At 35.6% G+C, this 14,041-nt stretch overlaps 1 protein-coding gene and 2 long non-coding RNA genes across 4 annotated transcripts; all 3 read left to right on the top strand.

The window, feature by feature from the left end:
• Positions 1 to 2,197: 2,197 nt before the first annotated feature.
• LOC149172925 (chaperone protein dnaJ 11, chloroplastic-like) lies at positions 2,198 to 3,307 on the top strand. The gene has a single exon (XM_089427832.1). It carries the CDS (start codon positions 2,302 to 2,304, stop codon positions 2,842 to 2,844), a length of 543 nt encoding a protein of 180 aa, XP_089283958.1. The 5' UTR covers positions 2,198 to 2,301; the 3' UTR covers positions 2,845 to 3,307.
• A 5,973-nt stretch (positions 3,308 to 9,280) lies between these two features.
• Positions 9,281 to 9,974, top strand: LOC149172926 (uncharacterized). 2 transcript variants are annotated; one of them, XR_016259653.1, is made up of 3 exons: positions 9,281 to 9,439; positions 9,587 to 9,724; positions 9,875 to 9,974. It is a non-coding gene; the product is annotated as an uncharacterized LOC149172926 (long non-coding RNA). The 2 variants fall into 2 exon arrangements; XR_016259654.1 differs by having other exon boundaries at positions 9,300 to 9,439; positions 9,587 to 9,709.
• Positions 9,975 to 12,574: 2,600 nt separating this feature from the next.
• On the top strand, positions 12,575 to 13,760 carry LOC149172927 (uncharacterized). Its single transcript, XR_016259655.1, has 3 exons — positions 12,575 to 12,738; positions 12,919 to 13,005; positions 13,208 to 13,760. It is a non-coding gene; the product is annotated as an uncharacterized LOC149172927 (long non-coding RNA).
• The last annotated feature ends 281 nt before the right edge of the window (positions 13,761 to 14,041 follow it).

Consider the following 14,041-nt stretch of genomic DNA (forward strand, 5'->3'; position numbering starts at 1 on the left):
CCTAAAATGTTATTTACAATTTCAGGATCTCGCACTCCCAGACCTCCTTCCTCTTTCCGCATAATTACCTTCTTCCATGAAACCAAAGTCCATTTCTTCTGCTGCTTAGGACCTCCCCATAAAAATTTTCCAAAGATTTCTCGCATTTTGACGAAAACTCCTTTGGGAGCAGCCATAATAGACAAGTGATATATTGGAATAGATAATAGGACAGATTTTAATAGGACAATTCTACTTGGTAAGTTCAACAATCTGAATGCCCAACTATCTAATCTTTTCCTGACTCGTTCCAACAGACTTTGCCAGTTCTTAATCCTATTAGGGTTTGCATCCAATTGAATACCCAAATACTTCGTGGGTAACTCCCCCTTCCTAAAACCTAGAACTCTGGTTAAATGGGATTTGATAGATTCATGCGAATTAAATATGAAAGTGCAAGATTTATCGTTATTAATCTCCATACCTGATGCGCTCTTGAAGACTTCTAAGATCCTCTTGAAGTTCCTCACCTCCTTAAGCGACGCTTCGCCAAATAACATCAAATCATCAACGAACTGTTGATGTGTAATAATCAGATTATTCCCCCACAGTCTTATACCCCTGATTCTCCTTTCAATAACTTCCTTTTTGATTTTCCTACTTAATCCTTCCATAGCCAAGATGAACAAAAACGGAGAAATTGGGTCCCCCTGCCTAATTCCCCTACTGGCATTGAACTGGGCTGTAGGAATACCATTAAGCAAAATTGAAAAACTTGGGGTAGAGATCATACTGATAATCCATGCTATCCATCTTCTTTCAAAACCATAGGCTTCCAAAACCGCTCTGAGATAGTCCCAATTTAATCTGTCATAGGCCTTGGATAGATCCAACTTCATAAGCATCCCTTTTTGTTTGTTCATCTTCAGGGAATGTATAACCTCCTGAGATACCACTATCCCATCCAGGATCTGCCGACCCTCCACAAACCCCGTCTATTTAGGCGCAATTAAGTTAGGTAAAAGAGGTTTTAGTCTTTTCACTATCAAGGTGGAAATTATCTTATAAATAACGTTACACAGGGCTATGGGTCTAAAATCCTGTGGTTCCTCCGAATTATTACTTTTTGGAATTAAGGTCAGAAAAGTCGAATTTATTCCAGGCCATATTCGGTGTCTCATTCGAGATTCTTCTACCAAATCATTGCTAATTTTAAAAATTTCCCTTTTATTCCTCATAAAAAAAACATTACAATCACAATCAAAATAATAAATTTGCATATGAATAATTTGTCTACAATTATCTATTAACATTCCATCAAATTTTTATCTATAATCTTTTTATCTTAAAAAAACAAAAAAAACTAATATAATATTATAAAAACTTAATAATATAATTTTCACTCTCCAAAATTATTACTAATTTTAAAATTTTCACCCAAAATAATTACAACTCATAATCCAATAATAAATTTGCTTATTAATAATCGAGTATCCATCATCTTTACAACTCATAATCCAATAATAAATTTGCATGTTAGCAATCGAGTATCCATCATCTTATCCGTAGTCAAAATGTTTTGAATTAGAAACATAAATAAAAAACCGATAAAATATCATCGGAACTTAATAATATAATTTTCAACCATGGCTAATTTTAAAATTTTGCCTATAATTTCCATCGAAAAAATTTACAACTAGCAATAGTAACAATATGCTTACCATTGTCTAGTAGCATTCCATCAAGATCTTAGCCCTAACAAAAATGTTTCCAGTTTAAACGTGGAAATGAAATTGTTGCTTAATCTAGCGTTCCACATGTTCTATTTTTAGCCTTACGATCCACGTCAGCAGGGCAAAGAGCTTATCCTCTCCCAACAAATTTCAGCCCCACTTCAGAAATTGAGAAATTTTGCAGAGTAATTTGCTGCCATGGAATGCTGCTTCTAGAAGCACAAGAAACGAGCAAGATATTTTTACCATCTAACGTACCCGGTACCATTCCCGATGGGCAAACCCACTCAAAGTTGTTCCCGCTTAAAAGGGTTTATGTCTTTTTTTCCTCGTAAAAGGGTTTATGCTTTTTTTGGTACAATCGACCGACAGTGCCACATCACACGTGGCGGTCAGATCTGCTTTTATGAAGATATTTTGGTTTATGGTACGAAGACTGCGCGACCCCTGAAAGCTTTATAGCTGTGCTCTTCTCCGCATCTTCCTTGGCTTCTTTTGTATATATAATTAAAACCTCCCTTGGCGTAAGGCTTCTACATTTCATATCAGTCTTATTGAAAGTAATACCCACTTTGCTGTTCAGAATCATATGCCAGTAATGGCTTTCTCTCTTGCGTTTTCCTCACATGTTTTCTCATCCAGTAAATCGCCCAGCGCTGGTCATATGGGCCGCCAAACACCGCCCGCGATATGGAGCACCTGGAGCAGAAATGTTACATTTCAGCGGTGTTCCAAGGTTAGAGGACTGCAGGCCTCTGCGGGAGCAGAGGGGCTAATTTCAGAGCCCGGTCGCATGGAATCAAAGAATTTTTATGAAGTACTGGAAATAAGCCCTTCGGCGACCTCAAAAGAGGTAAAGAAGGCTTACAGAACTCTGGCTCGGGAGTTTCATCCGGATCAGGCAGCTTCTCCTGAAGGGAAAATCGAGAGCACAGAGATATTTTTGAGGATACACAATGCGTATGTGACCCTCTCGAACCCACAAGGCCGTTGTCAATATGACCACCAGATTTCGGGTCAAGTGCGGGGCTTCGCTGAGCAGACATGGGGTAAAGCGACCGGTGAACGAGCTCCCACATATAGATATCGTGGTCGTGTGGGGCGAAGTTGGGAAACAGACCAATGTTGGTGATCTTCCTCTGTAATATGACTTTTGAAGGCGAATCTGTAAAGAACTGTAAAAGGAAATATGTGCATTCCTCCGTGTACATACATTCTTTTAATACAGGAATTCTTTCAATAGCCCCTTTGTTATATGATAATGCGACTTGTCATGATTATGGTATTCCCGTTCAGAATCATAATGTCTTCTTCACTTTCTTAGAATGTATGTTGGTGGCTTACCTAATAATGGAAGAGATTACGTTTTTAAGGAGCGGTTGGTTTGATAACCATTCAAGGTCAATCCCCTGAAAACTGTTGTCCATTTGAAAGGGGGTTTTAGTTTTCCAAAGTCGACCGTTTAACATCACTCAACTCTGCAGGGGCTATGCCCTATCATAAGCGGCTTCAGCGCAATTAGGTCTACTCAACGCATATATTTTGTTTTTTTTTTTTTAAAGTCTTAAAACAACATGACACCTGGAAGTTTTTTATCCCCTCTTCTCCGCATCTTCGTCGGCTTCGTTTGCCTATAAACTTTCCCTTAATTTAATGTTCTGTATGATCTTATGATGTATCGCTCTTTCGTATGCAAAATCCCCTCTGTTTAGTTATGCTTTTAGTGCTCGATCCTCCAACTTTCGTTTAGCCATAGTTTCAGCAAATGATGCTCCAGAATATCAATCTTATATGAAGTAGTATTCTGGAAAAATAGTTATATATCAGTAATGGCTGCTTTACTTGTATATTCCTTGAATGTTTCGCATACGGTGAATCAACAAGCGGTGGTCGTATGGACCGCCAGTTATCGCCTGCGGAATAGAGAGAGCAATGCTGCATTGCTCTGCTGGCATAGGCGGTGATTTGAGTCTGCCTTTGCATTGCTCTGCTGGGCTAATTTCGGTAGTGTTTCAAGGTGAGAGCAATGCAAGCCTCTTCTGGCCTAGGCAGTAATTTTAGAGGTAGGTTACTTGCCTTCAAAGAAGTTGTATAGTTTGAGTAGGTTTAATAGTTAAGAGTGTGTGTTTTAATTTAAAAGATTACAGGTTTAAAACCAAAGAGGTAGAGTATATATGTTTTTTGTAGATTCAACAATCAAATCTCTGCGTGGAGTGTCCCATAAACATGGGATCTCTCATACATCAATTTAGTGTCTCACTTAGAATAACTTTAAAATTAAATAATAATAATAAAATACTGAAAATTAATCTTACTAAACTTTAAAATTAAATAATAATAATAAAATACTAGAAATTAACCCTATAACTAAAAAGAATTTACATAAAGCTTTCTTATCCCAGAAACAAAAAGCTGACGCTGGAGTTTCATGTGGATCAGGCCGTTAGATAATAATCATGAAATACTAGAAATTAGCCCTATAACTAAAAAGAGTTTACATAAAGTTTTCTTATCCCAAAAACAAAAAGCTGACGCTGGAGTTTCATGTGGATCAGGCCGCTTCTCCGGCGAGAATAAATAATGACATCCATAGGTTTTTTTTGTTATTCTTATATTGATGGAGATTCTTAAAATATTTCTAAATTTGATGGTTTGATCCCTCCCAATGGTCATAATAAAATATTTTTCAAATATACTTTCAATATAAATTTACAGTTTATTTGAACATGATTTTAAATTGCAAATTTTTAGACTATTTATATTTAAGAATATGACACTTTCATCCCTCTTAATCATCAGTTTTCAAAATATTTCCCAAATCTATAATCAATGATTTTCAGTTTTCAAAATAGTAAGAGCTAATGACCCTGTTCTAGGGCATTAAATGCCGGTATAGAAGCCCCTTTTACCATGCATGCCCATGCCATTCCATTCCACATCATGCATTTCTCCGGGAACCCCGACCCCATCACATGGCGCTAGCATTCGGTTTGAAAATGCGCTAGCATGGCAGGTGCCAGCTGTAACGTGGCTTCCGGAAAAAGTTTGGTGCGAGAGTTCGGTTTGAAAATGCGCCAGCATGTGGGTGCCAGCGTTGAGGTGGTGGGTCACCCGCTCTCCGAAAAAGTTTGGTGCGATGGGGTCAGGGCTCTCGGAAACACGCACTATGCTGGATGGAATGACATGGGCATGCATAGTAGAGGGGGCCTCCATACTGGCATTTAATGCCCTATGCAACCCTGGTTAGCTCTTGTTTATTCAAAATATTTCTCAAATTGTTTTCAGTTTTCAAAATATTTCCAAAATTTATAATCAATAATTTTCAGTTTTCAAAATATTTCCCCAATCTAAATCTATAATCAATGATTTTCAGTTTTCAAAATATTTCGCAAATCTAATTCTAATTCCAAAAGGCGTTAAATTTATTCTCATCTATCTAATTCCAGTGTTGAAATTATCTGGATCGCTAATTTTAAGAATGTCTTTGGAATCGCAGAAACAAAAATTCAGACTCACACTGATCGATCTCATTCCAAAATAAAAAAGACTCCTTTTGAATCAAGTGCATGGCTTAGGTAGCCAGACGTGGAGTAAAGCAACCACTGGACTGTGGTCATGTGGGGGCGAAGTTGTGAAACGGATCTATGTCGGTGATCTTCCTCTGCAATATCAGTTTTGAAGATGATTCTGCACAGAAAACAGTATTGAAAGAATATCAGCATTGACTAGGATTAATTATTTATTCAAATTTATTTAATTCAGCTTTATTTCCTTTTTTTTCGCTTATTTTATTTATTAGGAGTATTTTAAAATCAGTTTTTGTTTACGGGATGTGATGTTATTTGTTGGGCGTTAATTTGAATGGGATAATAATGAGATAAATTTAATTTTTATTATTTTTTAGATTATTTAAATTTTATGAAAATGGGTTGAAGGTGGGAATTTATTGTGGAAGTGATGGGTGTTACATTATTTTAATAAATAGTTAAATTCAATTGAGAATAAAATAATATTAGTGACATAATTTTAATATTAAACAATCATTTTTCTATTTTATATATAAATTAACTTTAACTTAAACCTAAAATAACAATTAAAAATATATATAATTTCATAAATCGAATTTCTAAAAAATAGTATCTTCATGAGATTTGAAGACTTCTAAATTAATATAAAACCTCTAAAAATCTATTATAAACCTCATACTATATTTAAATTTTTTTATCATGGTTTCTAAATTAATATAAAACCTCTAAAAATCTACCATAAACATCACACTATATTTAAATTTTTACTTCATCAAATTGTAATATAAAGTTTTATATTTTCACTATTTATTATTATAATATTATCTAAACTATTTTTAATAAAAAAATATAATATAAAGAATATAAAGTTTATATTTTTACTATTTATAATTAGGCCGATAGGCCTTCCTTTGAGTCAGACTTTCGTCGTTCTTTTCCTTGTGAGATTGACACCTGGCATCCTTCAGACGAGAATGTACATCTGACATCTGTGGACAGTTTTTTAGGGCCACTACTGTGCTCTCTACTGACATCTGTGCACATTTCGTGATATTCGTCACGGTTTTCCTCCTTCAGTTACTCGTCATGGCCTTCATCCTTCAGTTACGGGCGGAACATGGCCTTCATTGCTGTTATGGGCGGAGGGTTGTTATCGGCGGAGAGCTCGAGAACCATCGTCTTCGTTGTTACAAGTAAACGAGTCTATGTTGTTACAGGTAAACGCTTTGCTGATATCTCCTTCACTATCAGAAAATATGTTAATCTATTTTGTATAGATTTATGGTGAGTAATATGTTGCAGACTTGCTGCATAAATATAAACTCTCAAAAAACATCACCAGAAGGGGTGCACGTCAATGTTGTGTAGAAACTCAATTGAACAAACATTAAAAAGTATGACTAGGATTGTTTAGTGGTAATCTGCTTAACTGTTCACCACATTTTTATTATAGGTTTTCACTTATTCCAAGGCTTCGAGTCTTGGCCACAATATATTGCAAATTTGCAATTATTTCTTTATCAGGCACCGAAATTGTTCATCAATAGCAGCTTCATGCAGGGGCTCTTCACATTTTGAAGTGAATCATTATTTTTTTCAGTAATGGCAGCTTCATCATGACCTCTTTACATTTCGAAATGAATCATCATTTAAGTTCAGTTTTCTCCTTTTTCATAAAAAATGTTAACAGGTATAAACACAAGCGCAGGGTTTAGAGATGGGAAACATGGATCCAAGACTCTGATGAAATTGCAGAATATTTAGACAAGCACTATGCCGAAAACACCCTAAAAACCCCTATGGAATTCAGGGAGGTTGGGTGTAAAATCTTTCCAATATTTACAAATTGGCTCCAAAGCAAGGATCTCGGCAGCTCCTGTAGAGATGAATTTGTGGGAGAGCTCGTAGGGTTTGATCACCAGCGTTCTGCAATCTCGTTTTCTTCCGGAATGAGCATTGGAATTTTTTGGCTTCTTTTTTGTGTCGGAGCCCCTTGCAATTCCTTTTCTTTAGTGCTCTTATTCCTTTTCCAATTTTCTTTCCTATTTGTCTTCTTCTTTCTTCTTTCCTATTACGCATTTCTTGTTTAATATTGAAAAAATGATTATAAATTGTTTTTTTATCTCAGGTTTGCCTGTGTCTCCTCTGTAATTTCCTGCCCGGATTTTTCCAGGGACAGTATGGCCACGTGTTGAGCAGGATTAACTAATGGATTTTTGTGGTTTCTTGCTAGAATTTTCATAAATTGCAGAGGAAAATAAGTGTATTGTGCCGTCAAAGAAAGATGAACCGCAGAAATGACATTCAAGACAGGAGGCTTGAGAGTAAGTAAATATTTTCACGGCCCTGAAGTTAAATCGTTCACAGGAATGCTCATTTAGAAGATCAATTTAAGGGCCGCGAGATCATTCCCTCTATTTACTGTTGTATATTTTCAGTTGTATGGAGGTTTAAACACTTGCTCATATAAATCTCAGACTCCATTGTACCAATTTAAACCTTTTTCTTTAGTCAGATTTCTCTGGATTACCTCAATTAAACCCCGAAGGTCAAGTAGAAAACATATGTCAAATAACTTTGGTGGAAACTCTGCTACAGAGTAGATGTAATCAATCACCAATTCTCTGCTACCATTTTTAATGCTTTATAAGCCCAAAATAATATATTTTATTCTGAATATGCTAAAAATAAATGTGAATCAGGAATTCCAAGCAGAATGATGATAATGGGTTTTTTTTCCAAGGAAAAACCTGTAAGGTAACCCAAGGGATGCATGGCATATCCAGTAAACTTCTTGGTGTAGATTAGTGCATCTAGCTCGGAGATTTGAACTTGGTACCTGCTGACAGGAAACTAGAATAATGACGACGCATCGCACTGCAAATTCTAATAAACAGGAGAGTATCTCCTATATATTCTAATCTCACAATCAACCCACGTACCATTTACTTCCACAAATGATCCTTTACATTGGCTAAAGGGTCGTAACAGTTGATCAATGTTTACGCATTCAAGACTTTAACAAATGATAGCATTGAACTACCATTATACATTGTGCATTCTAATTAGTGTATACATTTCAAGGTGTTGCTTTAGACTCCCTTGATTGATCCCTTAAACATTTCTTTTCCAAAATTTGAAGCAGGATGTTTAGGGCAGCAAAATGGAGGGTTGAAAGGAACAAGACCAAAGCTGAGTTCAAACTCCAGTTTCAAGTCACTCAAGTATGTGTCCTGACCAAGTTGCTTATCTATTTGCAAAACATTGTAAACAAAACCATTCAAGGACAAGTTCTCACCAGCTGTTATGATTAGGTGAATTTCAATTGTAGCTTCTGAGATGGATAATTGCATATAAATTGTGTTACAAAATGGAGGTTCACTCGCCTTACCAATCTATTAAACGTAGCATCAGGTCTCGGCATTTATCACGTATGGATTTGTTTTCCATTAGTGTCTGAAAGGATAAACTCATGCATTGCATTTTTGATAGTGCTACAAATTATGCAAAAACCTTTGCAGTAAGGTTAGGAATTCTCATTTTGAGTAACTGTGCAAATAATATATAGTTTTTCCTTACCTATTATATATCACGTCCAGACCAGAGAACAATTTACAAAGTCAGGAACATGCCTGAGAAAACCATGTTAGATGAAAATATAGCAGAACAACTGACCTTTGATTGCAATGGTGCCAATCTTGTAAAATTAGGGTTTACCCTATCCTTAGAGCACAATCCTGTATAATCTGAGTTTACCCTATTCTTAGAGAACAGGTGAACTAATTAACGTCTGTCTTCTTGTAATAAGGCAATTTGGAGCATGACCAAAGTCATCAAGATCGTTTTGCTACATTATCTTGATTATTCAGGATACCTAGAGGAATGGATGCATCTATGTTAACTTCTATTAACTTTGAACTAGCATTGTGTTGATCAGCCTTCTACAGTTTCTTCATAGTTGAAAACTACAATGGACATATATTGTCCTGCTCATTTCAGGTACCACAACCGGCATATGACAAGTTGAGTATATCCCTGATATCATTAAAGATAGGTAAAATCGTAAGCAATACAGGAAGAGCTTCCAGCAATAACGGAACTTGTCAATGGTCTGATGCAATTTTTGTAACTACAAGACTCGAGCAAGATGCAAAAACTGGAAATTATCATGAAAAAATGTACAACCTTGTTGTATCAACGGTACTGCCTATTTCTCATCTTTTACATACATTTTAATCCTTTTTAAATAATTGAATATTTACCATTATATTGACTTGAACACAAAAACATTAAAGCAATTCTGATTTGTTTTTCTTTTGTTTAAATATAATTTCTGCAACTTGCCAGGGCTCTTCTCAATTTGGTTTCCTTGGTGAAACAACCATCAACCTCGCAGATTCTGTAGGAGCCATCACTCCATTATCTGTTTCTCTGCCCCTTAAAAGCCCTATCACTGGTACTATTTTACATGTAAGGCATCCGGAGGTATACCTAAAGTTTTTCTCTCATCAGAGTTTTAACAATAGCTATTTGTTGTTGTTTTATATTTTAATGAAAGTAAAAAAAGTTAAAAGAAAATTTTGAATTCAGCTATCTATACAAAATAAATAGTCTTGTTACCTTGTTTGTTGGCAGGTTAGGATTCAACTCTAGATACTTTCTTTTCTGACTGATTACACAGAGATTTTGAGCGAGAAAAGGATGTCTTGGAAAGAGAGCATCATAACATGAATAATGAAGCTGCTGCTATGACCCTGATGAAAGTGCTATATTTTCTGAAGCGACAACAAATGGCCATGGCAGCGAAGTAAGACCTCTAGGCTGATACAAATGGTTCCTATGTAAACATTCATACTCTATTATAAAATAGGCTGATACAAATGGTTCCTATGTAAACATTCATACTCTATCATAAAATTGTATGTTGGAAGTTTGTGATGGCCAATAATGCTTTTGAATGATACTCTATAAAGTGGTAAACATCAATAAGAAGGGTGTTAATGGTTAGTTTGGACAATCTGGAAAAAATTATGCGATAAGCTTTTATACATTCTACACTGGCACTTGTGCATTCTTTTCTTATATCAGCGTGTAAATTATGTTTGGTTGCATATGGGCAAAATATTCATAATTCAATGGCCCTGCCACTATCTGGCATCTAATGAAGGCAGATCAAACAAATCGACTCGAAATTTGTTACAGGTCATGTTTGATGGTTGGCTATTCCAAGACATCAAAGCTAAATGTTGGCCTTCTTATGATGTTGACATCATCAAAGCCTTTGCTAAGTCACCTTCCTTTTACAATTTTCCAACCTTACTGTAACGAACTGTAGAAGAATATGGTACTGCATGGCAATCCAATCTGTATCAAAATTGACAATTTTTGCTGTCAACTGCCCCTCTTGCAGTGAGAAAATATATTCTGACAACCAACAAGTACTTACATTTAAATTTAGCATACTTTTGCTCGATCCTGTGAATTCATTGCAAACTCTGGATCTCTCAAACATGTAGTTGCCTCCAACTTGATGAAGTGCTTAGATTTCCATCTCTTATGACTCGGGCCTTAATTGTAAGCCTCCTGTGAGTTGTATAGCCTGAAAATGTCCTAAGCACCTGTTCCTTTAGTTCAAAATGAGATGACGTAGCAAGAAAAACAAACATTGCAACAAATATAAATAAAATTATAACAGATATAAATAAAATTATAGCAGGCTGCAAGATTAACAACTATATTTAAAATTTCATATTATGCTATTCTTGGATGCTACTGAAATATAGTTATGAATGAGAAGTATGCTCTTTCTCTGGTACCATTGAACGATGATTCTGAAATGGCACACAGAAGGTTTACAAGAAATCTTATGAATCCAAGAGAATGTATCAAATTATTCTACCTTCCCTGTTTCAAAATCATGGCATTGTCTGCACTGAAATTCTGAAATGGCACACAAAAGGTTTACAAGAAATCTTATGAATCCAAGAGAATGTATCAAATTATTCTACCTTCCCTGTTTCAAAATCATGGCATTGTCTGCACTGAATCACTGATGATGAGTGTGGTGGGCATTGCCATATACTATATATTTATTTCCTATATTTACATATCAACTCTACTCAACTTTGCATCCAACTTAATCATAATAACTATGGTGTACCTTGTGTCAAACTCCTAGAAAAACTCCACAGAGGCATCATAATCCTTTTAAGAGAAAGAAGATTGGAAGACTTCATTACTCACCATATAATCAAATGCACAACTATCCATGGAAACTACATTTATCAGCTTACCAGGGCCTTGAATATTGAAGCTTGTTGACTAACAGTTTTCTTATTGCTAGGAAACACTGCTTGAAGCATGCAGACCATGGATTCCCATTGGTTTTGACTTATTGAGTCTCCAACAAACATTAAGCGCTTTCCTCTTAACCGCTCTAGCAGATTTTTGGCATTGAAACTGAAACACCATATACAGAAAAGTCCAAATCCTTTTATTCTCATATACAATATCACCTTGTATTTTATCCATTTATTTTCATATGCAATATCACCCTGCTTTTTTGCATTTCATTTCCTTTTAGCATAAATGCAATGCAAAAGAGAACATACTTCTAGGTAGGCTAATTTGTTTGCATTTTTATTTGCAGGGTTTATTTTGATTTCTGAAATATTTTGGAATAGAAATGATTGAGGTAAAAAACTGATATTTTCTATTTTGGAATGGGGATTGCCAAGAGTTTCACTGCTACATATCAGTTCTAACAGCTTTGAAGAAAGCATTTCTAAAGATATTGGCAATGCTAGAAATTTATCTAACATACAAATTGACTGTAATAGATTTTCAGGTAAGCTTCCATCTGAGATTGCCAAGGTAGGGCTTTTATCCGTTTTCAATGCTAGCAATAATAAATTTTCAGGAAGTATACCAGATGCGCTTTATGGGTTACATAATCTTGATGTATTGGATTTGCAAGTAAATTTACTTTCTGGTAACATTTCGTTGAGTATTGGGTCTTTGAAACAACTTACAGAGCTTAACTTGAAAGGAAATGATATTTCTGGTAAAATACCTATGCAAATGGGTGATCTCCAAAACCTCAGATACCTTGATCTATCCAGCAATCAACTCAAGGGGAAAGTCGTTACATCTTTAACCAACCTTACGTTTAGTTTCCTAAATCTATCAAAACAATCAACTGTCTGGAACAGTCCTCAGTAGCTTGAGTAAATTCAAAGAGGCATTTATAGGCAATCCCAAACTCTGTGGAGACGATTTTCAAGATATCAAACCCTGTGTCAAGATATCAAAAATGATTCTACATCACCAAGCAATTCAACATCATTCACTCAAGGCAATTTCAAAGGAAGTAGAATATAAATTAAAGGATCCATCTCTGCCTCCTGCAACACCAACTCGAAAGGCAAAAGTAAGTTTGTTTGTTTGGGCAGAAAGGAAAATGGCGAGATGTACTGCAGGCCAGGTTATCAAATGCAAAGGTAACTACTTCAGTTCAGTTCAGTTCAGTGCAAGGAGTCATTGCCACATTCTTTTTATTTCATGTATATCATTTCATGGCAAAATTGATTTGCAGGGTTAAGCTGGATTTATGCAAACTGTATGTGTGCAATTTATGCTTCTTGAAATCTGATATATTTTGATTTGTACTTTTGTTACAGCTGCTGTTGCATGGGGTGCAGGGGAGCTTCTGAAGATTGAAGAAGTGGAAGTGGCTCCTCCATAGGCAATGGAAGTGAGAACCAAAGGTATGCTATGAATAATTATCATTAAACATCAAGTTTCTGGGAAGCAAATGTATGCTATGAATAATTATCATTAAACATCAAGAAAATTTTAAGGAAGGATATTAATTACACATCTCCAATTGCACTGTACTGTATAACACATACAAATATTGCTTTTAGCAGTGAAATGGAATGACTGATACTGATACTACTTTGGTTGCAGGGCCAAACTCCTCTCTTTCCCTGCATTTTGGGACATGAAGCAGCTGGGTATGCACTCTGCTCTTGCCAATGAGTTCTATGTATTCAAAAAAATTAGTTAGTCATATTAGTAGGCGTGTGGGATTTCAAAAAAGTTAATTAGTCATACTAGCAGGCATTCAGGATTTCAAAGAAATTAATTAGTCATACTAGCAAACATGTAGGATTTCAAAAAAATTAATTAGTCATACTAGCAGGCATCATGTAGAATTTCAAAAGGGAAAAGAGACAGTAATTTTCTTGGAGAAGGGGTGACTGACCTCAAGGAGGGTGACAGTGTGCTTCCCTTATTTACTGGAGAATGTGGAGAATGCAGACACTGCAAGTCAGACGAAAGCAACATGTGTGATCTTCTAAGAATTAACACTGACAGGGGGGTTATGATAAATGATGGGAAGTCGAGGTTTTCAATCAACGGGAAACCCATTTACCACTTCCTTGGCACATCCACTTTCAGCCAGTATACAGTTGTGCATGTCGATTGTGTTGCCCAAATTAATCCAGAGGCTCCTCTTAACAAAGTCTATATTCTCAATTGTGGGGTTTCAACAGGTAAATCATTTTCTGGACTTTTTCAGGGTAATTTGTTGATGATTGTGAAAAAGAGATCATTAAAAGGATATAATTGACTATGTATATTGTTTTATCCAATTCCTAAAGTTATGGTTTCCTCGAAGTGTTAATAATATTCACAATTTTTTTCGTTGTGGGATCAGGCATGGGTGTGACTTTGAATGTAGAAAAACCCAAGAAGGGTTCTCTTTATATTTTGTCATTTCAATTATTATTATTATTA

This window comes from Pinus tabuliformis, chromosome 4_2 (genome assembly GCF_031772625.1).
Source record: "Pinus tabuliformis cultivar Carrire ecotype Pingquan chromosome 4_2, CPIR1, whole genome shotgun sequence".
Taxonomy (NCBI): domain Eukaryota; kingdom Viridiplantae; phylum Streptophyta; class Pinopsida; order Pinales; family Pinaceae; genus Pinus; species Pinus tabuliformis.